Source organism: Anser anser, assembly GCF_964211835.1.
Source record: "Anser anser genome assembly, chromosome: 3".
Lineage (NCBI taxonomy): Eukaryota > Metazoa > Chordata > Aves > Anseriformes > Anatidae > Anser > Anser anser.
The window spans coordinates 65,321,014-65,346,403 of record NC_139722.1 but is presented as its reverse complement, the minus strand read 5'-3'; the positions used below and the strand labels follow the sequence as shown (position 1 = coordinate 65,346,403).

Genomic DNA, 25,390 nt, shown 5'->3' with positions numbered 1-25,390 from the left:
CAGACAGAATATCACTTTTGGAAGCAGATGCTCTCCATGCATCATCCTACCCAGTCCCAACACAAAAGGGTAAAACAAATGAACAGATATGAATTCTATTACTGTGACATACCAGTTTTAATCACTGAAGGTTAGCCTTTAATTAAAAATGCCTAACACTGATGTAGATCACATAGACGGACATCAGAAATAGGGAAATAATATTTCTCATAGAAAATAGGTCTATGGAATTAGGGGTTGATGCGGATTCAAAGTGCATGACAGTCTCAAGAACATGAACAGCATCTTTGATGGAAAAGTTCAGTAATTTGGCAGCTAAAATGGTAGCCAGCAAAGATGAATTTGTCTGCATAATACCTAATAAATACAGGAAGTGAACGTGACACTTCAGAAACAGACCCAGGCTTAGACATAGCCTTATTCTTCAATAGTTGTCTTTACAGAGGTAGATTATTCCTACTGATAGAAACTTAACATCAGCTATTCAGGTGTGGTCCTTCACGCAATAAACACAGATGAAGTCCTTGCTCTGCTAAAATCAACAGCGACCCTGCCCTTGACCCCCCCATGATTTCTCAAGTCTTAGTGATACCATTGGTTATGAATGAATCAACTGACTGAGGTGATGAAATATAAGAGCCTTATGGCACAGTACAACTCTATTAGTCATGCCTTTCACAAGTGTACAAATCTGTATGTATGGGGTACCATCTGGTACCACAAAGTGCCACTGACTACACAGATTTTTCTGTAGACAAGAATTGTATTTTTAACTATTATGGCATATATATAATAGAAATATCATTCTTAAAAACCAAAGGCAATTTTATAGTCTGGTGAATAGTTTGTGATTTGACATTTGTGTACTGTGATGAGCCTTCTTCCGTTTCTATAAAACTTTATAAACAATATTAAGAGTAATACTGAGAGTGAATTGGTAATGGGATTGCATAGCCCTGGGGCTCATTTCCCTTATGCTTTCCATTTCTAGAGAGTTGGTTTTTTTTTTTATAATTAGGAATATTTTTAATATTGAAAAAATGTTTCTGTGAAAGAGTGGTATGAGTGCTAGCAAGACATTAATATCAATTCAATAATTTTTTTTTTTTTTAAATTATAGACAAAGTTCTAACTGCAGAGAAGGGATACAAAGGTGGGAGAAGGAAAAAGGGTGAAGAGAACTTATTACTGTAAACTAACAAAGCAGCAGACAGTGCTGCACGGAGTACTTCTGCTTGGGCTAATGCACTTAATCGGGCCAGCCCTTCAAACAATTTCTTCATATAGCCTTAAAGATAGTCACCCTAAAATGGTTTTAAAGTATGCACACTCCAGAGTATTTTGATATATGTCCGTATTACTATTGAGAATGGTTGCTATTATTAGAGCCACAGATTTTATGACTTATCTTTCCTTTTCACCATGTAGATTTTGCAGGCTGATGTTGACAGTCGAGCAACTTGTTACAGCTAGTTATAATAAGTGTCAGAAACTTCTGAAAAAATGACTTTTCATTTAAAGTAGGGAATCTTCTTACCATGGAAGACCTTCTTACCATTTTAGTTGAATTCTTCCACTTTTTGTGGCTATTTTTTCTAAGCACGTGCTTAGGGAAAGTAGTAGGAAAAAACCTGGACAGACTGTTTACATGTGAAATTAGCATTTAAGCTCAAATCATTAGGAGCTGCACCAGGCACTGTAGGGAATGTTCACAGAGAACAGGAACTCATCAACAACAATGTAGTAACAGAAAGACCCAACTCTTCCTGTCTGATTTCATTCTGCCAAGGGTAATGAATCTCTTCTGTAAGTTTTGTTGTACAAGGTTAGGCTTCAGCACAGCCACTCTTGAGTTCAGAAAAATTATCACCAAGCATGCACAGCTGCTGTCAAAATGTACAAGAAAAGATGAGAATAAACATTTACTTCAGTAGAAAACAATAGCTGTGGACTTTGACTTTTCTGAAACTCTGTTGCTAGAGGTCCTACCTTGGCAAAAGCCAAGGGGACCTTTATCATGTTCTCTAAAAGCCACCGTGTCAAAGTTGTAACTCCGCTAATAAATGAGGCCAGCATTCTCAAGGTAGTTTATGAAGAACAATTTCTCCCCAGAATCTCCATCCTCATCCCCCAAACCCCGGCAATGCATCAGAATTAATTATTATGAAAACTGGTGAAGATAAAATGATGGCTAAAGCATCAAAAAGAATTGGACTGAAAGGTGGTGAAAAGCCCAACAGTCATGAGCCTTCCCTGTGACTGAGCTGAAGAACACTTGGATAAATGGAGACTGACACAGCAAACAATTCCTTTACAAAGAACTTTCAAAAATGCCTTCTACAATATTCAAAGCTGAAAATAAAAATGTCTAAGATGACTGCATGCAATTCATTTCAGCAAATGCTACTATGCCCAAAAATTTCAAACAGAAGACTTCTTCAAATCTACCAGTAATTATGTACTTCTAACAAAGCGACAGGAACTTGAATTGCCTTTTAGTTATGGCACAGAAGAGACTTCCTGAATACACAGGACCACTTGTTCTCAAATGCTTCATTTTCATGAAAAATGTTACAGGTTAGGCACTTTCAGTATGTGGAATGTCACCTGGAAGAAACATCGAGTTGGCACTGATGTGGTGTTGGAAAAAATGTACGTATGGCTTGGTAGCACTTGCAAGTGTTCGGTTTGTGACCTCAAAACTCAAAGGAGGACAGTCCAAACAAACACAGTAAGAGTCACCGGTCTCTTTGCTCAGCTCTACACATACACATCATCATGCCATTCTTCTCACAACATCATTAAAAAGTGCAGTATCTAGCAGAAGCTAATGCTCCTCTTACCAGTAGGAACTCTCATACTGCTCCTTTAACACAAACAATTTAGGGAATGAATATATAGCAATGCCATCAGCCCCACTCCACAAAGGAGCAATTTATCAAGGTCAACAGCAGTGGACAAATCTTGATCTGCTGTGGATCTGCTGAAGGATAAGCTCTGTTGTCATCTACTGATGAACAACAGTGTAAAGTGGCTTGCCATGTCTTGCTATGGAAAACAAAATACTAAAGAAATATTTTGCACCAACAGAGCAAAAGAAGCAAACATTACACCTTTCAACTCCAAATACTGCATAAACTGTAGTAAGCACCTGTTGCAAAAATGTACCCCTTACCATTTAAACATACAGTTGAGAGAAATAATGTCCTACCTGACATACCAGATAGGGATGAAAAGTTCAAATTTCTTCTCAGAAACTACTTCTATGAGTACAGATTCAGCAATTTTAAAACTACTACACCTTTACCTTAATGCATGTAATTCCATATTTAAAAAAAACAAAACTCTGATACAGGTTCTGCTTTATGAGTGTGGTATACTTGAGAAATGAGAAAGTATTTTGATTTTTTTTTTTTTTTTACAAACACAGAAGTCCAAAAAACATAAAGAGATTTTCTGAACATGTATTTTTACCAAAAATATTTCATCACAAATAACACTTTTTACAGAGTTGTAAAGAATCGTTCAAATGTTTCTGTCATTTTGCAGCAAGATTTGTCAAAGTCAACACTTTTGTTTTGTGGAGAGTATCTTTTGATTAAATTTCTTCATGACCAGGATGGCATTACTCTGGGAAGGGTACCCTATCACAGAAAACAGCCCACCCCCAAAACTAGCCTGGGATGTAGGAGGCACAAGTTCTAATCTCCACATTGTTTCAACCTAATAGGGATTCAAACGACTCAAGGACTCAAGGAAGGAAAGATGTTATTCTCGCTTGCAAGCAACGTTCCTTAATCACTTCGGAGAAGATTAGTGCTAAGTGTACACAGAGTCATACACATAGAATCTTAGACTTTTATTTACACAAGGAAGCATTTGCATCACTTTACTCACCATTCCATGATTTAGCCATGCTGGTATAAAATTATCGAGCAGCTTTGGGTAAACCAGTTCCCTGTCATAGATATAGATGCTCCAAAACATCGTCACGACAAACTAGGAAAAAAAAAAAAAAAGGAGACATAATTAAATAAATGTTTCTGAGCAATTAGCTACATATTCTAGATTGCAAAGTGGGGCATTTAGCAAATGATCTATGGACAGATATAGGTACAATTGTTCTTTGACCCAATCTTGCTTTAATCAATAATGTGAACCTGGATTATTCTTTGCATTCACTGTTCCAATTTTTTTTTTTGACTTTCAGCCTGGAAAAAAAATCTTTTTTTTTTGACTTATGTGCCTGTGGCCAAATTACAACTGAGTACTGTACTTTAGTAGCAGATGTGGTGCATAAATAATGTTCCACCACTAATGACAGAAAACAAATGGAAAATCAGGCAAAATATCACTTGGAATTCATAAAACATATAAGTATGAAGCATTCATCCCTGAACGGAAGCCTATAAACTCATCTTAGCACTTTTTAATGTCAGCCATCAGAATAGCATTATTAAAAAAAAACATTAACACTTCAGCCAGTCTGCACACAATTCACGGACTGAGATGCACAGAGAAGAGTTCCAGTATTCCCCTCGCTTGTCAGTACAAAATTTGCCCTAGCTCTTGTCAGAGACTATTTACTTGGAGCCCAAAGAACGACCATTATTTTCTCTAAACTGAGGGCAGGACAGATGGCTCAGATAAAGTTTGCGCTAGGCTCAACATTTGCCAAATTGTCACTAATTCATTAAAGATAATCTGATGTCTGAAAAGCAAAGAGAATATAAAACCACAGAAAATTACAGAAATAATAGTTTTAGCTTACCTTAGCTAGGGAAAGAACAGTCTGTAGTCTTCTAATTAAAACGCAATTGCTTTTTTTTACCTTGAATTTGAGCTCTTATTGCTTACAGCAGTAAAAAATGGTATCTAGGCCAGGAGCTTTTCAATGACAATTTTGAGGGGATCTCTACACTGTAGCAACATGTCTGAGTTTCAAGTTTGAGAGACAACAGATATGACTTTCACTGAAATCAGCAAGGAAGTACTCATATACATCTGAACTGATTTGGCCCATGATCTTACTTAGATGGATTAGGACTAATCTTGGAGGAAAAGATGAGAGAAAGTGCAAGAAACATGGGGTGAGCACAGCGAGGTCAGCAAATTACGAGTATGTGTGATAGCGTGGGTATAAGTTGTTTCATATGCTTCTGAGTCTGTAAAGCTAAAACCGAGGTTACAGTTTATCGGTGGCACCTTGTTCTAGCCCCAGGAACACACGCCTCGGTCAGACAGTTATGTGAATGATCCGAAGCAGTATGCTGTTCCCTCGGCGTGCATACAGTACATAGTTTCTTGGTTTCCAGCACACTCGCCCATCTGTTACGACAGCTATCGGTGCCTGCTCGGAATAAGCTCGGAGACCATTTGACTAGTACGCAGAGGCCAGGAAAAAAAATAGGGTATGATGGACAGCCCGAAAAATATTGCAAGTGTAAAGTACCCCACAAGAAGTCTCTCTTCTGGCATTGGCACAGCCCAGCTCTTTACACACCTGCTGACACATGAGTGCCAAGATAGGAATAGCTGAACAGCAGGGAAAATGGAAGCAAAGTATCCTCTTCTCTATAGGCTTCCTAGAAGTCATGCATTATTACAGTGGGTCTCTGAGAACCTGCTACGACCAACTGGGACATAAAACCTCACGGAGATTCAGGCACACGAACAAGATTAGATAATGCTTTTTTCCAAAGAAGTCTTACAGCAAGGAAAATCACCCAGAACTACGTTGAACCTCATTGCACTGAACACAATGGCATGTTTTGATCTGCGATTTCTGTGTGGAGCAGCATAAAACAATTGACTTTGCCATGGAGGTAAAGATAGGAAAAGAGGGGATGCGCCATCTGTCCCTTTACCAAAGTCAGCCAATGGATGCAACGAGATCAGCCTAGCTGGTTGCAGCCATCTGGAGGTACAGACGGCAAACGCTGCTTAGCGAAGCACTATCGCAAGGTAGACATAAGGTAAAGGAAGTGCGCAAAACCCAGAGCGTTACAGAACCAGCCTGTCCCAGAGGATGACCAGACACGAGACAACACAGCGCCCTGGGGAAGATCCCTCCCAGTGTCTGGATGGTTCACCTTGCCTTTCTTTACAATTCGTTCATTTGGATAAAATGAATCCTGAAAACGAACTGTTGAACTAAAGTGAACTATAAAAATAAACAATTTGGATAAAAAAAGTTATTATGAGGACTTCCTATTTAGATCCTTTGGCTGCTTCTGAATTTGTTCTTTGATTAATAAGCAGTCCTTGCTCTGGTACTTCAGAACCATCTCTACTATTCCTACACTGTGCTACTGGTAAAACGTCACCTGAGCTGGGCTTTGCCAAGGTCACACACAGCCATGCACTACAAGGCCACTGCAAGGAGCTGCTTCTTTGCGCTGCCTATGTAAGGCTCAGAATTGCCTTTCTTACGCTTATAATCCCATCTTCCTTGTGGCATGGTTCATTACTGTTAGGGCCAGAGTCATGGTACTGCCCTCAAAAGCCAAGCTGAACAGGCTGCTCAGAGGCAGCACATAATGATTATTTCTGGGAGTCCAGTACTTTTATTTTCTTTTGTTCCCGAGCCAAAATGGCACAAATGCCACTCTTCCACCACCTCTTCACACAAACTTGAGGTCTGGAATTCGAGGAAGAAAACGGACACCAGGAATTGCTTTTACACTTCTTTGCACAGAATTACCCTAAGACTGCGAACCTTTTGAAGACACTGATGATTTGGTTAAACAATATAAGGTTAAGCACCATAAAAAACCAGAAGAGTCCCTCTTTTGCTGCTTTTCCTATCTAGGGTCATTACAGACCAAAGGGAACGTCAAATTTGCAAACAAACCTTGGAAATTGTTTGAAAATATGGAGTAGCTACAGACATCTAGAGTATCACTAAATAAATACACACCAGCGGAAACAAAAAACAAGTCTGAAAACAAAACTTTTTTTTCCCATTTAAGGAGATTCTCCTTAAGCTTTTGTCTTCTGTCTCTGAAGCTTCAGAGAAGGACATGAGAACATGTGGCACTGCCACAGGAGCAATTTTAGAGGACAAGCTGGGAAATGGTTGGTGAGTCAAAAAGGAAAACAAGAAGCTTTATCAAAATACTGTGCATAGAAGCAAAAAAGGAACTAAGAGGGGGAAGCCAGTGAAACGAATTGCATAATTTGCTGTTTTAGATGAGCCCAACCAAGAAATGTTATGCAAAACAAGAATGAACCCAGTGGATCTTTATTTTCCTGCACTATGTATCTTTGGTTTTGGCTGGGCTGCACAGTTAGGTTCACTCATTTCCTGGATGGCTTCACGACAAAGTAAAAAAAAACACTCTGACCTTGACAAAATTACATCTAAGTACACGTTGTGCAGTTAAAGGTAAGTTTTCTGGCTGTCTCCCAAGACAGCTGTGGTTAAGTGCAAGTATAAATATATCACTTGGGAGCATCGTTGAGGGTTAAAGGCATTACATATAGAAGTGAATTGTTATTAAAAGCAGACTGCCATAAGTGCAAACTGGCATGGTACTACTGGCTTTATGTGGGATCTAGCGCTAGCACAGAATCACACCAACTGAATTTGAAAAGGGCCAATGAAAGAAATCACAAAGTGTGAACTGAAAACCAGGGAGGGCTCTCCTTGGAAAAGAGAGATCAGCAGTCAGCTGTACTGCTCGCTCATGCTTCCCTCACCAGTTGCTATTTCACCACCAATGAGGGCAGAATCTGGAATAGAGAGATTTTGGCATGGCAGAATCAGTTATGGAAATAAAAGTGTTTTGTAGTCCAGTAAAATAACACGGTAAGTAGAGGACTGCAGCAAATGCCTACACATCTTTCCTTGGGGTAAGATCCCTAATCAGCGTTATTAATTGTCAACAGAAGAAGGGTGATCAGCTTTCCTTTTGACTGCACTAGCGCCTTCTTAAAATACCACAGAGAAACCAGAGATACGGAAGCATGCCTGGCTTTCTGTCTTTAGCATCACAGCTTTTTAAAAGCATTAAAGTATAATTTATGCAAATGAGATCATTCTTGCCAGTTTAGACTCAGGCCCAAACTGAGCTATTAAAACTACATAATAATGTACAGCCTGTGATTTTCTAGACAGCAATTGCTCTTCTAATATGTAACAACATCAATTTTCTTTCTTCGTTCTATTTCTATTAGACATAGTCTTAAACACCTAGAAATGCCCATTCTATCTCTTTCTCTTCTTGTATGGTACAAATGAATCACAATAACCATTGATAAAGCCATATACAGTTTACACGAAACACTAAGTAGCAAAAGAAACTTGGAAACTCCATGATCCATGTCAAACAAATAGAAAAGAGTAGGGATAGTTTAAAACACTGGTATAGGCTTTGAATTTTACGCTTGCCTTACATTTCTTTAGTAGTGTAAACTATTCCCAACACAAATCTCCTTCAGGATGATAAAGGGGTGGTAAGTGCACCCAGTATAAACAAGAATTGGTAGTAGACTTCTAAAATGCCTATCGCAAACTTTTTTTTTTCTGTGGATGCTTCCTGATCTCTTAGGCATTTGAATAGTATCCCAGCCTTATAGGAACCTTAAAAAGGGCCAGGAAGTGTTGCCCAGCGACTTCATATGGAATAACACTTTACTGCACAGAAAATTGGTTTGTTGATTTCTGATTTCATTCTCTTAAAAGCTACACTAAAAAGAAGAACAATAGGTACACAGTAGTCATTAGGTCCTTCAAAGAGGTTCACGTTTATTGCTTGATGCTCCTAAACCTAATAGCAGGTTGGCAACTCTCGGTTTTATCAGAGCCCCTGGAGATACGCAATGCATAGCACAACACTGGAGAAATTTGATTTGCTGCAAAGATTTTGCAAGATTTGATTTGTTGCAAAGCCACCCAAGGAGTTTGTTTGCCCTTGGGCTGGTTCTTTCCTTTCCTTTGGAAGGTGGGAGGAGGTTGGTGGTCAGACTTCCCAGGTGGTTTACATGTTACACTTTTTAAGGAAGTACTAAAAATGAAATGCTGTAGTTTGTTACGTGTTTTTTCACACATCATTGTTTGACTTGGGAGTGGAAACCCCTTTTCTCATCTATATTTCAGAGCAAGTCATCTCAAGGGCTTCAGTAAGCAGGAAATAAAGAAAAAAAATGTGTTGAATAGCTCTTGAAAAACTACAGTTAGTGGGCTTTAAAATGTTCCCCTAGTATTTGCATTATTCCCTAAATATGCCCTGTGTAAAACACGGAGCAATAAGAATAATTTAGATGTTAAGGTAACTGACAAGTATTTAAGCATGGCCACTGTACTGTTACATCAGAAACCCAACAAGGATTTTATTCACATCTGTTCAATTTTTCTGTGTGAATATTCCCTCATGCCGCTACTGGAAAGCGCTGAGAAGCTCCGTGGAGAGCTACGTGGGTGAGATTCAAAAAAAAAAAAAAAATCTGCATTTGAACTTACATTGTTCTTTTTTTTTATTTTTTTGGAGTGAAGAAGCTGTGTTGTGGTTTAACCCGGCTGGCAGCTAAACACCACACAGCCGTTCGCTCACCCTCCCCCCTCCCTCTCTGGGATGGGGGAGAGAAACGGGAAAGTGAAGCCTGTGAGTTGAGATAAAGACAGTTTATTAAGACAGGAAAATAATAATAACAATAATAATAATAATAGTGATAATGGTAATAGTATTAACAATAATAATGTGTAAGAAAACAAGTGATGCACAATGCAATTGCTCACCACCCGCTGACCGATGCCCAGCCTATTCCCGAGCAGCCGCCCCCCCACCCCGGCCAGCCACCCCTATATATTGTTTAGCATGACGTCAGATGGTATGGAATACCCCTTTGGCCAGTTTGGGTCAGCTGTCCTGGGTCTGTCCCCTCCCAGCTCCTGCTGCACCCCCAGCCTGCTCGCTGGCAGGACAGAGCAAGAAGCCGAAAAGTCCTTGGCCTGGTGTAAACACTGCTCTGCAACAATTAAAACATCAGCATGTTATCAGCGCTCTTCTCATCCTAATTCAAAACATAGCACCCTACCAGCTACTATGAGCTACTTAACTCTGTCCTAACTGGAACCAGGACAAGCTGTTAAGAGAATATGGGAAATAAGGGAACTTTAACTTTTTTCCTGCAGACACTCTGTTTTTTAGTAACTTCCTCCTAACAAGTACCCCTGGCATATCAGAATTTCACTGGGTATTTTCTTGCACATAAATAGGTCTTTAAAGAACAAAACCAGCATTAGACATTTGCTACTTTCAGGCAAACCCTTCCTACTCATAACCACATTAAAGAAAAGTGGTGCCAGCCTGTGGTGGGTCTGCTGTCCCACCGGCACTGGCTAGTGCTTGGGCACATGGTAGCTGCAGTGCAGTGACGGCTGTCAGAGAGGGTAAGGTTTTGGGAAGGAGCTGCCTTGGTGTGTCTTACATGTTAGACATGTAAGCCTGAGGCAGGGCAATGAGGCCAGTGTTACCTTCTGAAGCTCTGTTGTTTGTCTCCCAGTAGCCAGGAGAAGAAGCAACACTAAAAACAACCTTTTTAGGCTTTCTTCATTAGTAGTAAATTGAAAGAACATGTGGTAAACAATTGTTCCACCTCCCCACTGAAACATTACCTTTAGGAATTAAGAGCATCTGTTCAAGGAGCATGGCCATTCCTTATTATTTTCTATTTTTTTGTGTGTGTGTGTGTGTAACAAGTTGTTTCTGCATGAAACCACTGAGAAACAAGCTAGCTCCAGGTATGCAAAATGTCCCTTGGGAACTGTGTAAATTTTGCAACAGTACAATTAGAGCAGGGGATGACTAGTGGTGATTCCTTGCTTACTAGTGGCAAGCAAAACACTGCATGAAAGAAACCCACAAAACATGCAGCCGAAAATTGCTCTCAGAATTGCCAAGCCAAAACGAAGCTAATATTCTCCAAGATCTTGAAAGTTTCAAGGTCAGAAACACTGCAAGGGTGGAAAAGTACACCGACATCAGAACAGCGCTAAAACAGAGGCAGGAGAGAATCCTTGTAGATTGTTTTGATGCTTACACACTTGTATACTGAAAAAGGCACTTAAACTCTTTAAATAAAGACAAATAATGTCATATTGTTCTCTTTCTTCACTTCTAGTATCAACATGGTAGGAAAATGAGCTGCTGCTGATCACAATCACTACTACTTCATAATTCCCAAACTCCCTCAAAATATACATGGAACATACATATCTCTGCACACATAAAATACCTATTTGCAAGCCTGCTTATACAGAGATTTTTTAAAATGTATTATTTGATACTAATTCCTCTATCATGGCTGAAGAACTGCAGTTTGCTATCCCAGCATGAACTGTGGCAGTTCCCAAGAGGTAGGCCAGCAAGTATAGTAAGTGAAGGCTACCAAATGGGTATTTATGCAGGAAACACCTTCACAGTGTTTCAGACACACTTTGCATTTTCTAACTTCTTGCAAAAGCATTCTTTATTTCTTCATATATTGTGAAATCTCACATTACCGAGAATCACATCTAATGAAGCATCTCTGAATATAACAAATTATAAATGATATATTGATAAGTTGGGTTAAGTGCTGTTAATTGAAAACGAGTGTTCAGCTTTATTGAAACAGTACAAACTTTGAGGCAGTTTTCTAGTAGTTCTACAATGAAAAAAGTGAATGTATTTTGAACTACTCTACATCGAAATTAAAAATCAAAAATCAAGCTTCAACCCAAATTATAGTAAAAGCAGTACTTTAATGAAAGGTTCTCCATTCTTTTAATGTAGCCTATACTTAGAACTAATCTGAGACACACTTCCACATAAAAACATAAAATTCTGGATTTTCAGACTTTTTCAGTGTGTGGTATGAAACACCTCAAGACATTGAGCGCCTTTTGCCACTGAAAGAGAAGTGCAGTGTCCCAGTGGAACAGAATCCAATCCAAAGAATAGTTTTCCTTTGAAAAAGACATCTAAAACCATATTATTCCGTATCTTCTGTGTGCCTTTTTTTACATTACCGACTAACTCCTTTTTTCCTACCCCATTTCTTCTGTCAGCTCCAAATCCCCCATGGGATTAACAAGGATCAACGTGGATTTTAGCTTCCCTTCTCCTCCATGACAGGACTGCACACAGCCTGGGAGCTCCAGTCAGGTCGTTATGGTGTAAAACATGTCAGTCAGCACTTTCTTTCCAACTGATGATGACACAAAAAGCAGAAGAAGCCCAGACTGATTCTTAAGAACCCACCAGTAGAATTCACATTTGAAATCACTTCTACAATCTACTTCCTATAGTAAAGTACATTTTTTAATGAACCAAAAATAATTTCAGCAACATCAGCGTTCTCTTACACCTGTGATAAATACAGAGTAGTAAAATCACCTCTACCATGTTTCTCTTTCTCTGTAGTCTCCTGTGAAGAGATGTAAAAGCCTTTCAGGCAAAAGACAACCAGCAAACACCACCACTCACCCAGCCTGTGAAGATGTGCGCAGATTAACACCACACTTACCACTCCGATGGGGAAAGCCAGAACAGCCATCATCCAGTCGCGGAGGGAAATGAGTTTTTTCAGCTGCCTTTCTTGTTCTTGACTGTCATTTCCTTTAGTGAGAAGACTGGAAAGGTCGGTCAATACACAGATCCCGAAGAAGACAGCCTGGATAACCTGCACAGAAACAGGAACACATCTTCAGCAGTGGAAACACCAGACTTTGGCAAGGAGCAGAGGCAGATGCAGGCACAGGTGAGGAATAGCGCCTCAGAACAGTGTCAGGAGTGGGGAAGTTACCTCAGTTACTTCAAGATGAGTAGAATTTGTTCACGTTAAACATAAAGGCCCCTTGTGCTTCCAGGCTGGGAGTTATCTGGGTAAGTACAGTATTCACCTAAACCAGTTTTCCAATTGTTTGTCCAAAAGGTTCACATTCTGAGCACACTGAAATAAACACTCTGACCAGGATGCCAGTGCAGGGAAAATACACTAAGTAGGTAGTTAGTAAAATTAAAAGAAACCTGATTTTGCTGTTGGTAGGTTTCATGTCCATTACCTCAGCTGGAAGACCCTGCTTGCTTTTCATGTTTCTGGGGGAGGCTGTGCAAATGGAAGGACTGTTTCGCTGGTGGTAAGCCCACCCACGCCTCAGCCAGGTGCCACCTGCCTGGGGGCTGAACTACAACGATCACCCCTGCTTCGCCCCATAAAGCTAGGCCCCAAAGCCTTCATCTCAGCAGTGGAAAAAGCGAGAAACGCTGCCTGTAAAAACAAAGGAAATAAAAAAGATGAGCGCTTCTTCTTCATGTGCCAGGAGCCAAACCTGGAGACCCCCCCCCTGCCCAGGAGCGAAGAACGTGCCTGAGGCCTCCTGAGAGACTCGGCACGCACCACAGGCGCCGGCGGATCCATCACTGCAGCTCGGGTCACCAGCGACACACGAGCAAGCTGCAGGAGTCAGCCAAGCTCTCACTTCGTGATGGCAGTCTGCCATTGGCCTGTCCTCTTTTTTGTGTGTTTATGTGTGCAACACTGTGAGATTATCTCTTGTATTAAATTGTTAGTTTAATCACCTGAACTCACCGATTTGGTTCAAACTTGACTTGGTCTTAGCTTGATACTGTGTTTTTCTTCCTTAATTAGCTGAGTAAAATTGTAGTAAGTTAGCTCAGGAATGCTCTTGCCTGAGGACGTATCAACTTGCTCATCCTTTTTAGTACAGTTCAGAAAAAGTGCACAGAGTTTGTTTACTCCCAGAGCTTGAAGCCCGGGTCACAAACCCACATGCATCGGGTAATCTCAGGTAAGAAATTAACAAAACACGGGCTTGGTTCCCAAACTGCATAGTGATTCATCAAAAACCATACACATACACTTAAAATACATACTAGATGTTTTTTCCAAAACAAGCCTGGAGTACCAATGTAAAAGTCTAATTGTAAATCTAAGCGTTTGCCTGACTGCGAGCCTCATACTAAAAAGCAGGCCGTCTGTAAGAAATAAGAATAGCACATCCCTAGGTATTGCAAGATACAATTTATTAGGTGCACGTATCTTTGCAGAATTTGAACTATAATATAAGTAAGAAAACTCCTCAGGATACAGAACGCTAATTCGGAATAGGGGAGGAAAGAAGGAGGGAGGAAGGAAGGAAATACCAAAGAGATGTTGACTACTAGAAAGAAATCCAGAGAAGCGAAATGGTTGGATGGCTTAAAGTACATTCCCTTCCTCAACAATCCTCACATAACCCAAATACTTATAAATTCTGGCTGTAAAGCTGTGAACGACAGACGTTCAAATGGCCCCTGAATATCCTGTCATCAACATAATAAAGGAGCTGCTTGCAATTCTGCTTCCATTGCCCTCCCCTCTCCCTGCTGTAGCTCCATATAATTTGCTTGATAAATAGCACAGAGCATAGACCAGCAACATTGCAAAACATTCCCTGAAGCCATGAAATATGACAGACTACTAATGTTGGACCTGAGTATTCAGCTAGAAAAAGGTATAACTTCAAATGACTTTGGAAAAGTTAATGTTTTCTATGTAATTCCTGAAAAGCATTTTAAATCAAAGTAGGTGCTCCTTGGAGCTACATAATCGCACAAAGTCCTTATGCATTTTTTCATGTTATTTATTTGAAAGAAGCACTTAGCAGAAAAAAAAATCTTCCCATCCTCAGCCCTGTTTTCCACCAGACAGATGGCCTATTTGGAGAGAAGGAATAGAAGCACTAATTATGTATTTGCTTGACTTAAGAGGAGATATGATACCATCTACACTATTCGCTCAAGAGTGTGAATGCCAAAGAAGGAAAGAGATTCAAGACAGGACTGAAAAAAAAAAAAAAAGTATACCTAACAGTAATGAGATCAATCTGGGTGTAAAGAAGTTTAGGCTGAGTACCAGGAAATATTTCCTAACAGGGAGTTCTACCAGACCATGAAATAGTTTCTCAGAGGAAATGGTGGAAGCCTCATTGCTTGAGTCATTCAAACTGATATTGGACAAAACATTCAATAATGTACTGCAGGGAACAATATTACGCTGGCAGGGCTTGAACGAGTGACTAATAGATTGTTTGCAGCTCTAACTATGATTCCCTGAAATGGTCTCTCTCCAAAGTAACACAGACTCAAACAATCACACACCCACTTTCCAAGGGAATTGGAATCGTACATCCACTAATCAATCATAAACCGAACAGCTTCTCTCCCCATTATCCTCTTACGAACACACCATTTCAAGGGAAAATACAATGATATCATAGGGAATAACTGAAAATTCCTAAAGGAAAAGACAGTACCCGAAGTCTTCAGCAAGTAGCTATGAAAGAAACCATTCTACAAAAAGACTAAAAAATAAAAATACATATAGGAAAGAGAAAATTACGTATTTATTGAGAATTGCTGAACATTCAGAGAGTGAAAAAATCCTACAGTGTTCAGGGAGCAACATTTCCAGCCTATTCATACAAATAGCATGTGTACAAGCATCACAATACTTTCTTTCCTTTCTAGAATGTGCAAGAAAATTCATCTGACAACTGTCAGCATTCAGGATTAGCCTGAGGACGGCCAGGGCTGCCTGAGTCTCAACAGCATAAACTGAACAGCCACAGTTAGTAACAATTTACATCCTTTGGGGGTCTGGCATAGGGAAAGCATAGGATGCTCACAGAAGGCTCAGGGGAGACCTCATTGCTCGCTACGACTACCTGAAAGGAAGGTGTGGGGAGCTGGGGGTCGGCTTCTTCCCAGAGATAACAGTGACAGGACTAGAGGGAATGGCCTCAAGTTGCGTCAGGGGAGGTTTAGGTTGGAAATGAGGAGACATTTCTTCTCAGAAAGAGCAGTCAGGCATTGGGACGGGTTGCCCAGGGAGGTGGTGGCGTCACCGTCCCTGGGGGCGTTTAAGGAAAGGCTGGACCCGGTGCTTAGGGATATGGTTTAGTGGGTGACATTGGTGGTAGGGCGATGGTTAAACCACATGATCTTGGAGGTCTTTTCCAACCTTAATGATGCTATGATTCTGTGCAGCTAATGGCAGTTTATCGTATAAAACAAATTTCCAAAGTCCATACTCCTCAGCGTGAATGTTGCATAAGAGATGTAAAAAGTTCATAGCGAGGGAGAAGAAACTCCTTTGTAGCCGTATGCTCCAAAGCACCCTGACCTTACCTCAGATTTAGGATCGCATTTTCAAAACAAGGACCTTCTTTTGAGAATCTGCAGGTGGTGAATCTATACAAGAAGCAGCCCCAAATGTTAAGCAAATAAGTGATTTTTTTCTTCTTGGAAATGTAAATAATAAGAGTGCTTCAGAGCAAATATACTCCAATTTTTGCCTCTAACTAGAGTTTGAAGGAAAACAGTGATTAAAAAATGACAAATGCAACATGACAGGAAACAGCCACACCTTCCTTACACCATGTAACAGTGATAAAGAGGCAGAAACTTGTAAGCAGAGGATGGAAAAACAAGCAAATCATTGACAAGGGTATAAAATACTAACTTCCTGCTGACCCCATTTTTTCCACTGAAGCCTAGAGGGGCAAATGCTACTGTGCTTGATACTACAGTACCTCTAAGCTTTGTTATGTAATGGCAAGTAAAGCAAACAGCCATCTACAGGTATTTTAGTAACACAGAACTCTGAGGAGAGACAAAACTTGTTAAAATGCTGCAGGAGAAAACAGCTATGAATAGAAGATGAAACCAAGCAACCAAGAAAGCTTCTCAAACAGTGATATCTGTTCAGACTATGTATCAGAAAAAATATTTCATTTTTTATTGCACCTTATGAATGATTAGGATCAAGTAAGCTAATTGTACATGTCTGTCTCCTACAAGATAATAACGGTTTGCTTTAGTACAGTTGTCTTCCACAAGATGCTCGCTGAAAGATAGCAGCCAACAACCCCCCCACATTCCCCCTGACTTCTTAGAGGCAGCCTTTTGGGTTGAATGACCGAAAATATATTTCCTCATAAACCTTTCTTCAGTCCATGCAGCTTCTCTTCTGTCCCATGCCGTGGAGCCCCACAGTGCAGATATATAAATCTCTGCACAACTGAGGTCAGCAAAAATTCTGTCACCGTTCTTAGCAAGGCAGAAAACTCCTACTAAATTCACTGAATCTAGGATTTCATTGCCTGTGGATTGTTCTTCTTTCAGGCTACCTCACAATGAGAAGCATTCCTTAGAGCTCAGAGCAGGAGAACTGGAAAAGGCTGTGGAAGTACCACCACAGCCTTATTCAAAGGTACGTTTTGCTCTATATTCTTTGACAATGGAGAATTCACTGTCCTCCAACATATCATTTTTAAATATTGCCAGCATTTACAAGGTGTTACATGCACCCCTCTATGAAATAAGGCATATGAGTAGGCTGGCAAATAGGCAGGGCTGCCAGAATAAAACATGCAAGTAACACTCAAAAAATTAGCAAGAAATAACAAAAAAGGATGGAAAATTAAGTAATGTTCAAATTTTCCAATCTGTGTTTTCAGAACTTCCTTTCTGACTTCCTTTTTGAATAAATGGAGTATGATTTACAGCTCCAAAGTATGTTACCACTCCTCATCACCTTGTGCCACTTTTGTTTTCCTTCCTCCAGCCTCTATATTATTATTCAATATGAAAATGCGTAGTGTGATTCAGCAATTAGGATGACTGTGTTGTAAGAAACTGAAATAAGTTAAGTCAGATTTTTATCTCTCTGCCCTGACTGGACTCTGTTTTGGGACCATGCTTAGTTTCGATTGCAGTGTATTAAACCATACCCAGGCACCTGTGGATATCCTGCATCCTATAACACATGCGGACATCCTGCAGCCTGTAAAAGCAGCTCAGTGAGCTGAAGTTGCAATACAATGAGCTGGTCCAGGTAAGGCAATAGCAACAAGGTATTTTTGATAGAAAACGTACTGTGTTTACAGAACAAAGCCATGGACTGTAGCTATTTATTAATCTGTTACTACTCTTGACTGCATGAAGCTACCGATTCTCGTCTGCTGCCACTCCACTGGTGCTCATGGGCACATGGCTTTTACTCTTGACATTCCTCCTCTCCTCTCTGTACCTTTGTTAGTTTGAACAGCAAGCAGAAGCTGGACAATATGTAATCAAGTGTTAAATCTTTGTACCAGAGAAGCCACTGGCTTTAGATAAGAAAAGGACAACTCTTTGTGCTTACAGACAAATGAAAGACAGAAATAAAGTCATAAAAGCAAGAAGCAACAGCATTTGAGGTATTAAAATACACACCAGTGTAGTATGTCTAATTACTAAGTTTACAATTAAGTAAATTGAAGTGCAAATACCTTGAAGAAGTATTGTGTGTTACACAGAATCATTACTCCTTTGCAAGGAATGGGGAAGAAGACTCGTATTTTAAAGGCCGGAGGTAGAAGAGCAGTGTCACCCTAGAAGGTTCAGCCCTCGTATCAGTTTGGGAGCAATCTTCTTCCACACTGACTGCAGTGCCATGGCTGTTTTGTTTGTCAGAGCAGATTTCAGTGATGTCATAGCCCAATGCAACACAGACAAGGAACGCATCCCCTGCGCATCACAAGCCAGCGGCCTGAGAAACCAAATACACAACGTACAGGCAAAAAGGTAAGGGGCAAGGGAACAAAATCAGAGAAAGCCAAAAGAAGACTAAATGCAAATGCCATCTACTTTGCTCTAAGTTTTTTTCATGGTTAAGCATCTTGAAATATGTTTTTCTTCCTTCTTTTTCACTTACACAAATTAGAACTTAAACTCCACCAGTAAAACATTACACTTATTTCTATCAGAGGAGCCATTAGAAATTTGGTAAGTGCACATATTTCACACTGATGGACAGCCTTATAAATATCTAGCATAATCCTCATCCAAAACAATGACTCATGTCTCCCTTTACAGCCTTCGGTGGGGGGTAGGTTCCTGTAACCAGGATGTCACACATGAAGCCAAGCCCTTACTAGGAAATGTAACTTCATTTTCATGATTTAGTCATATGACATGAACCAGAGCTTATAAAACATGCCTAATCCCTTACCATACGATATATGTTTGGGGACTGTTTTAAATATCCTTTACTTTCTACATAACCTCCTGTAGCCTTTTCCTCTGAAGCCCACCAGGACTGTCCAAATGTAACCAAGGAAGGACAGGGTTTTAAACCAATGAGATTTTACAGATACAGAAAAGAATAAAGTCCACCGTGCAATTATTATGCATGGAAAATAAATCTATTTGTCTCCTGGGTCTAGTTTTTATAGGTACTAAATCATTTGAGCCCAAGTATTTAAGTACCTACAGTGGAACTGTGGAAAGGGGACACAGCTGTGTAAGTTAAAGAAAGACCTTGTATTTCCAAAAGGAGAGAAGGACTGCAAAATTCTGCCTGTTGGAACACAAGATGTGTTTTTATCTGGACAGACAGAAAGCAACTTTTTTTCTGGAAACTACAGCAACTTAAATAAGAAATCAGAAATCTAAAACAGATGTGGGTGCCTAAAGTGTAATTTTTATAGCATTGCCTTTCAGTCTCTATTAGAATTCACAATTGCCAGCAAATGAAATAAAACAATCTAATATATAATATAACCCTATTGCATGCACCTCTTCCTTTCTCTCTCCATCATTCCACGACTTTACCCAGAAAAACACCAACACCTTACTGTGCTACGCTTACTGGAGAGGTTAAGTCTCAGACCATTCTGTCTTAACATGATTCTTGCCCATCTTGTAATGGTTTTCAAACACATGCCACACAGTTCTCACAGAGCTAATGTGGTTGTGCTAACGTAGTTTTACAAGTACGCTCCTTAATACTGTCAGAATTTCTATAAGAACATTTATAATTACTTACTACAACAGACTAAACTGAAATTTTGTAAAGTATCAAAATATTTGGAAATGCTTTAATGTTTAAAGGCAAAAAAAAACATATTTCATTTTGCGTTTCACACGGGTAAAATGCTCCCAACAACAACAACAAAGTTGCCCAAGTGGACGACAATTGAGAAACTTATTTTGAAGTACGACTATATCTCAGCTGCGTTGCATAGATGACATTTCCAGCATGATCTCAGCATGAGAGACTATATGCCATCTGGCTCAGAAGTGTTAACAGCATGGAATCCACTACCACTATCAGATGAAGAGATGAAATGGACAAACACAGAAAGAGGCATCAACAAAAATTTGACCAGATGCTCAGAGAGTGTTAAATTTTCTCCAATCTTCTGCATTTTTTTAGCTGTGTCATTCCTCTCCAACCTCATGTCCACCCAAGTCTTCCTTCTTCCTCTAAAAACTACAGGCATTTTTCTGGATGCTTCTGAGTTATAGATCCCTGAATATCTTATTTTGATCTTAACTAATACACTCAAAGAAGCACTAAGTTCATTGTTGCAGCATTTAAGAAATTATTATTCTATTTTTATCTTTATCCTTTTGATTTTAAATTGTTTTGACTAAACTCATTTTCTAATAATCCCCATTTTCTTTCTTACTCTCTTGCACTGTGTATAGAAAAGCTGCCATTACTACTTATTGTATCCTGCTTATAAGACACTATAATTTCATTAAACTTATATAATCCATTCAGCAAACATGTATAATACAGTTTATTCAGAATAGATTATGATTTTATTAGGTTATATCTTTTATGTTTCTCTTTGCTGAAGCTTAATCCTATTAGGATTATACACTGCTCAGAAGGTTATGTCATTATTTTGGCTTAAATGCTAGTTTTACACATTTCAGCATGATTGGTACGGTCTCTGCAGCAGTGGCCTTGCACTCAACCAGCAGGAATGGCAGCTCTCTAGACAATGTTTGGGATAGCTAGCTAAGAAGCTAAGACTTGTTCTGCAGCTGTCTGTGCTAAACTGAGCTTTAGGATAGGGTTTCTGATGGCTGGAAAGTCCCTAGAGCTTTGCAGGTTAATTACCCCCAAAAGAAATTAAATTTTATTAAATACAGACTTCCTCAAAGAAATGTCTTGCTTAAAACTTCAGAAACTTCTGCATTGCACCAGCTTTTTCATGTTTAGAAGTACTATGTGAAAGCCACTAGAGGGAAGCAATTTTGGCAGACCAAATTTGAAAAAAAAAAATAAGTAGAAGCTCTTTAACATGAGAGTCACTGCCTTTGCTTTTTATTTCTTCCCTTTTTAATGAATAAGGTAACAGCTGCTTTCTAAATTGCTGAATCTAGAAAAGGCAATGACTGATATATCTCAGCAACATGGTTACAAGAGCTGGAAATGCAAATGGAAAAGGATTACAATTTTCTGAGACACAGCAGCCACAGTGCTGCCCTACCATGTCTGCAGGAAATAAAAGGTTTTAATCCTTCTGTTTTCTGAGCACTGTAAAAGCAATAATGAATGACTCCTCACACCAGTCCAGCAAGGTAGAATATTAAGTGATACTGTCTCAGTCGGGCAGTTCTCCCTCTCTCCAGGGAAGGCAGGGGAAGGAAACATTATGCCACCTCTTCATACAACCAGCCTACCAACAACGCACAACCTAGGTAAGTTGCAAACCCATATTGTGAAAAATAGCTCAAGTCTCCAGTTGGGGTAACCTTCAGCTTTTGCTTAAAGCAACTTTTCTTCTTTGGCTCACTGCTGCAGCAGCTGAAAGATAACTTATGAGGGACACGTAAAGTATGTTCATAAATAAAGTTATTACTAAAACAAGGATGTTTTGTAATTAGACCACAGCAAAGGATGCTGTTATTCAAGCTCCACTTTAAAAAAAAAAAAAAGGAAAAAAAAAAAACAGCGAACATAATCTTGTATATTAATTATGAAACACATGATTAAATGAAAACTGATCTAACATGTTGTACTATCCTCACAGACAAGACTATTCTTTACAAAACATTTCAAAAAAGGCATTATAAGTTATAAAGAGTTGCATTTCAGGGGAAAAAAAAGGTCTTCATTATCTCATATCTCTAATGAAAACATGGGAAAAACCCTGACATAAGCTAACTGTATTTAAATTAAATAATACGAGGGAGGTTGAGTGTTCACTAGGTGTGTGGCATTTCAACCCTGAATAATATTACTTCCCTGTGTACATTGTCTTTCACAGAAATAAATCTGAAAGGAAACCGAGGATTTGTTTCCTGACTGTCCACTGGTGAAAGTGAGGTATGGGGCAGCGCGCTGCTCAAGGTCATGCAGGGAGCCAGCAGCGGAGCCGGGAAGTGAACTGCCGAGCCCTGACCTCCAGGCAGCTCCCTGTCATTAGATCGTGCTCTTTCCCTTGCAGCTGCGCTCCTTACAGTGAGAGCTATTTCAACTGCGTACGAAGGAAACACTCCTGGCTTTCTCAGAGAGGTAGCGTGGACTGTTTCTGTCTCCCCAAATACAGCCACACAACTGCTAGTGTAAATACAAATACTTTTCTTCTTATTCACCTCATATTAATCATAACTTCCAAAGACCTTTTTTTTTGCTTTAATGAATCTTCCAAAGTTTTCTAATGGTTACATACTCTCATCCTGATCTTGTGCTAACCAACGAGTTAGCACGTTCTGAAATATGACAGCTCTGGAGAGTTTGTCCATTACACCATTCCCACCTTCACTCTTCTTACCCTTTAGTTCATAATACCACTGATTTTGAGCAACATTAGCACTGAAAAAAATCTTTTTTTTTTCTCCTTCACTTGTTCTGCTCCATGTGAGTAAGTCTGAGGAGCTGCAAGATCAGCATGTTGCACACCTTACTTCCCTGCATCCCCACAGGACGGAGTGCTGGGTAGGAAAAGCACGGCCATCCCATCTGTGTCCTTCACACTGTCTTCAGAGGAAGGTCCTGAAAACGAAATGGCCTGGAGCCCTATCTTGCCACACAGGCCTGTGAAGGCAGTCACAGCTCAAACCTCTGTGCCTATCATGGGACATGCTCACACCACCCATGCCTATCAAGGGACATGGCCCACAGGTCAGCTGGGCAGATCACATCAGGAAACGCACAGGCATCACGTATCCTCTGCTAAACCTCTCAGTACTCCAAGACCAATGACTCCGCGCAGCGAGTAGGTGTGGTGTCCTCTGAATTACCGCTCCAGTTGCAGTCACAAGGCAGCTGGGGATAAGGGCCGGGCCGTGCACATGCCAAGAGTGCTGACTCACCAGAGGAACTCCCTGGGCAGTCCCGGGAACTCCCCAGACAGTTTCTGTGAGAGGAGATAATGGACTGAAGGCTGCGGGAGTGCAGGAGCCCGCCCCGACCCCACCAGAGACAGAGGGCTCGATGAAGGTCCCCGGGCAGCCCCAGTCCAGCTTCGTGTCAGCCAGGTAAGTGAGGGTGTGACAGGGGCTGGGGCGGCAGGGAGATCCCGGCAGCCCTGGGAGCAACACGGGGAGCTCCTGCCCCACACACGTGAAGGAGCTGGTGGCCTGGCAGGCACTACTCGTGTGTTCGGGTATGTTCATCACTGGACGGGGCAGTTCTTGCACACGGCTGAGTCGACAGAAACTCACCATGTGTGCACCAGAGTGGTGGCACGGGAGCACAGGCCAGCTGGATTTTAAGAATTCACCAGCCAGTGGTTTGGGGAGTCTGATCTGAACCAGCTGAAAACGCTGTTACGAGCACACTCACAACGGAGCCTCCTATCACCACGTGGCCACACTGTCACAACAGTGACAACATTTACACAAGAGCATTACCTCATGCGGATGATCCACACTAGATCCTTTAGCTAACACGTACGCCAGTGTTTGTGTAACATGGACCAGAAGGATCTCTATGAAAACGAGAGCCCACCACCACACACGATGTCCACAATGAAATCACATGAGGTTTGAAATACTACCCCAGAGTGTAAGGGCATTTGTCCAAGGAAGTGTATCTGACGCCGCAGTCGGATATTGTGTAAGGTAGCAATAATTCTGGCTTGCAGAATACATGCTCCTTTCCCAAAATACCTACCAAATAACTGCATTCCAGTATCCTGCCCCACTCCTCACAACACAAAATTGCTGGTTACACAGATAATGTTCATAAGCGTTGGTGGTTTGTGGGTAATACCCATTTATTTATAATCTGGCCATAATCCATTACAGCACCAGACACAAACACTCCACTGGTAGGAACAGGCACATCCCTTCAGGCCGTCCATAAACATGCAACAAGAAACTTCACACCAGTCTCTGATCAGAGCTCCTGACCTGCTCCCTTGGCATGCCTGTCCTGAGACTAACAGCCAGACTAGGTCATGCTCATCCTCTTGCATTTAATCAGCCAGGAATCCTGGCTCCAAGAGTTGTTACAAATTCCACAGTACACGGCCTGAACAGGGACCCAAACCCCTCAGCCCTCCTGCCACGACAGCAGGGCCAAGTGCTCAACACAGAGCTGAGATGAGTCCCACCTGGTCGCTGCCTAAGGACAACCATGTGGGACTCTTCCTCCTGTGTTCAGGAAAATGTGGCGTGGGCTAGGCCTGTATCCACAAGGAGGTTTAGGTGTGACACTGAACAGGGTGCTTTGATACCTGGCTCCTGAAGTGGAATTCACAAACCTAAGTTGTGCACACAAAATTCAATTTCCAAAAAGCAGACCATAAAGGGGAGAGATATTTTAGAAAAAAATAACTGGATATAACTGGTAAGGAAAGGAACATGTCCAGAATCCCTCCTACAAGGTACATGCATGCAGCACTAAAGTGACTTCAGTTAGTTACTTGTGTGAGACTGGTATTCACAGCTTGAAGCCCAAAAAGGTGTTAGGTGTGTAAAGAGTCAGCTGTTATCTCTAGGAATTGCTTTCTGTAACATATGGTGGAAGGAAAAGACAAATTATTAGTATCGACTTTAATGCAATGCTGGAAGTAAGTATAGTACTTGTTAGGGAATGCACCTTCTACACCCATTTCAACCCCAAACGAGCCTAAATAATAATTCTTAATTCAAGAAGACATATATTAGTGACCATGTCAGAGACCAGGATGTTCCCCCTTCCTTCTAAACTGTGTCAGTGTGAGAGCCCACAGATATCTTTGGAGGCTTATACTGAGGTCCCAGTCCTTCACCTACATTCCATGTGGAAAACCTATTTGCTAAAATGCCTTAACTTCATCTGGAACAAGAAATAGAAACCAGAAATCGGGACTACTTCCTTCTGTCCCATCCTTCTGTACACAACATGCAAACTGGACAGAAACACTCTATTAGCATAGCTCTCTATGAATGCTCAGTCTACAATCTTGATTTTAAAATACTCTGCCTAGGGGAAAAACTCTTGGTCAGAAAAACAATATTCTCTGCAGGTCTCACTGCAGAATTCAGATGTATCATACTTCTTAAGGTATTCTTAAGGTATGAAACCTCGAGCAACACACATACCAGAGCTGTCTTCAAGTTCCACTTGACTC

The 25,390-nt window shown here is 40.6% G+C and overlaps 1 protein-coding gene across 1 annotated transcript in view; it reads right to left on the bottom strand.

Moving 5' to 3' along the window:
• AIG1 (androgen induced 1) overlaps nucleotides 1–25,390 on the bottom strand; it is a 124,056-nt gene that overhangs the window by 74,466 nt on the left and 24,200 nt on the right. Inside the window, exons 2-3 of the mRNA XM_083828773.1 lie at nucleotides 12,511–12,666; nucleotides 3,898–3,999 (exon numbers count right to left, since the gene is read on the bottom strand). Coding sequence (XP_083684899.1) covers nucleotides 3,898–3,999; nucleotides 12,511–12,666 — 258 coding nt within the window. The remainder of the gene's footprint in view (nucleotides 1–3,897; nucleotides 4,000–12,510; nucleotides 12,667–25,390) is intronic.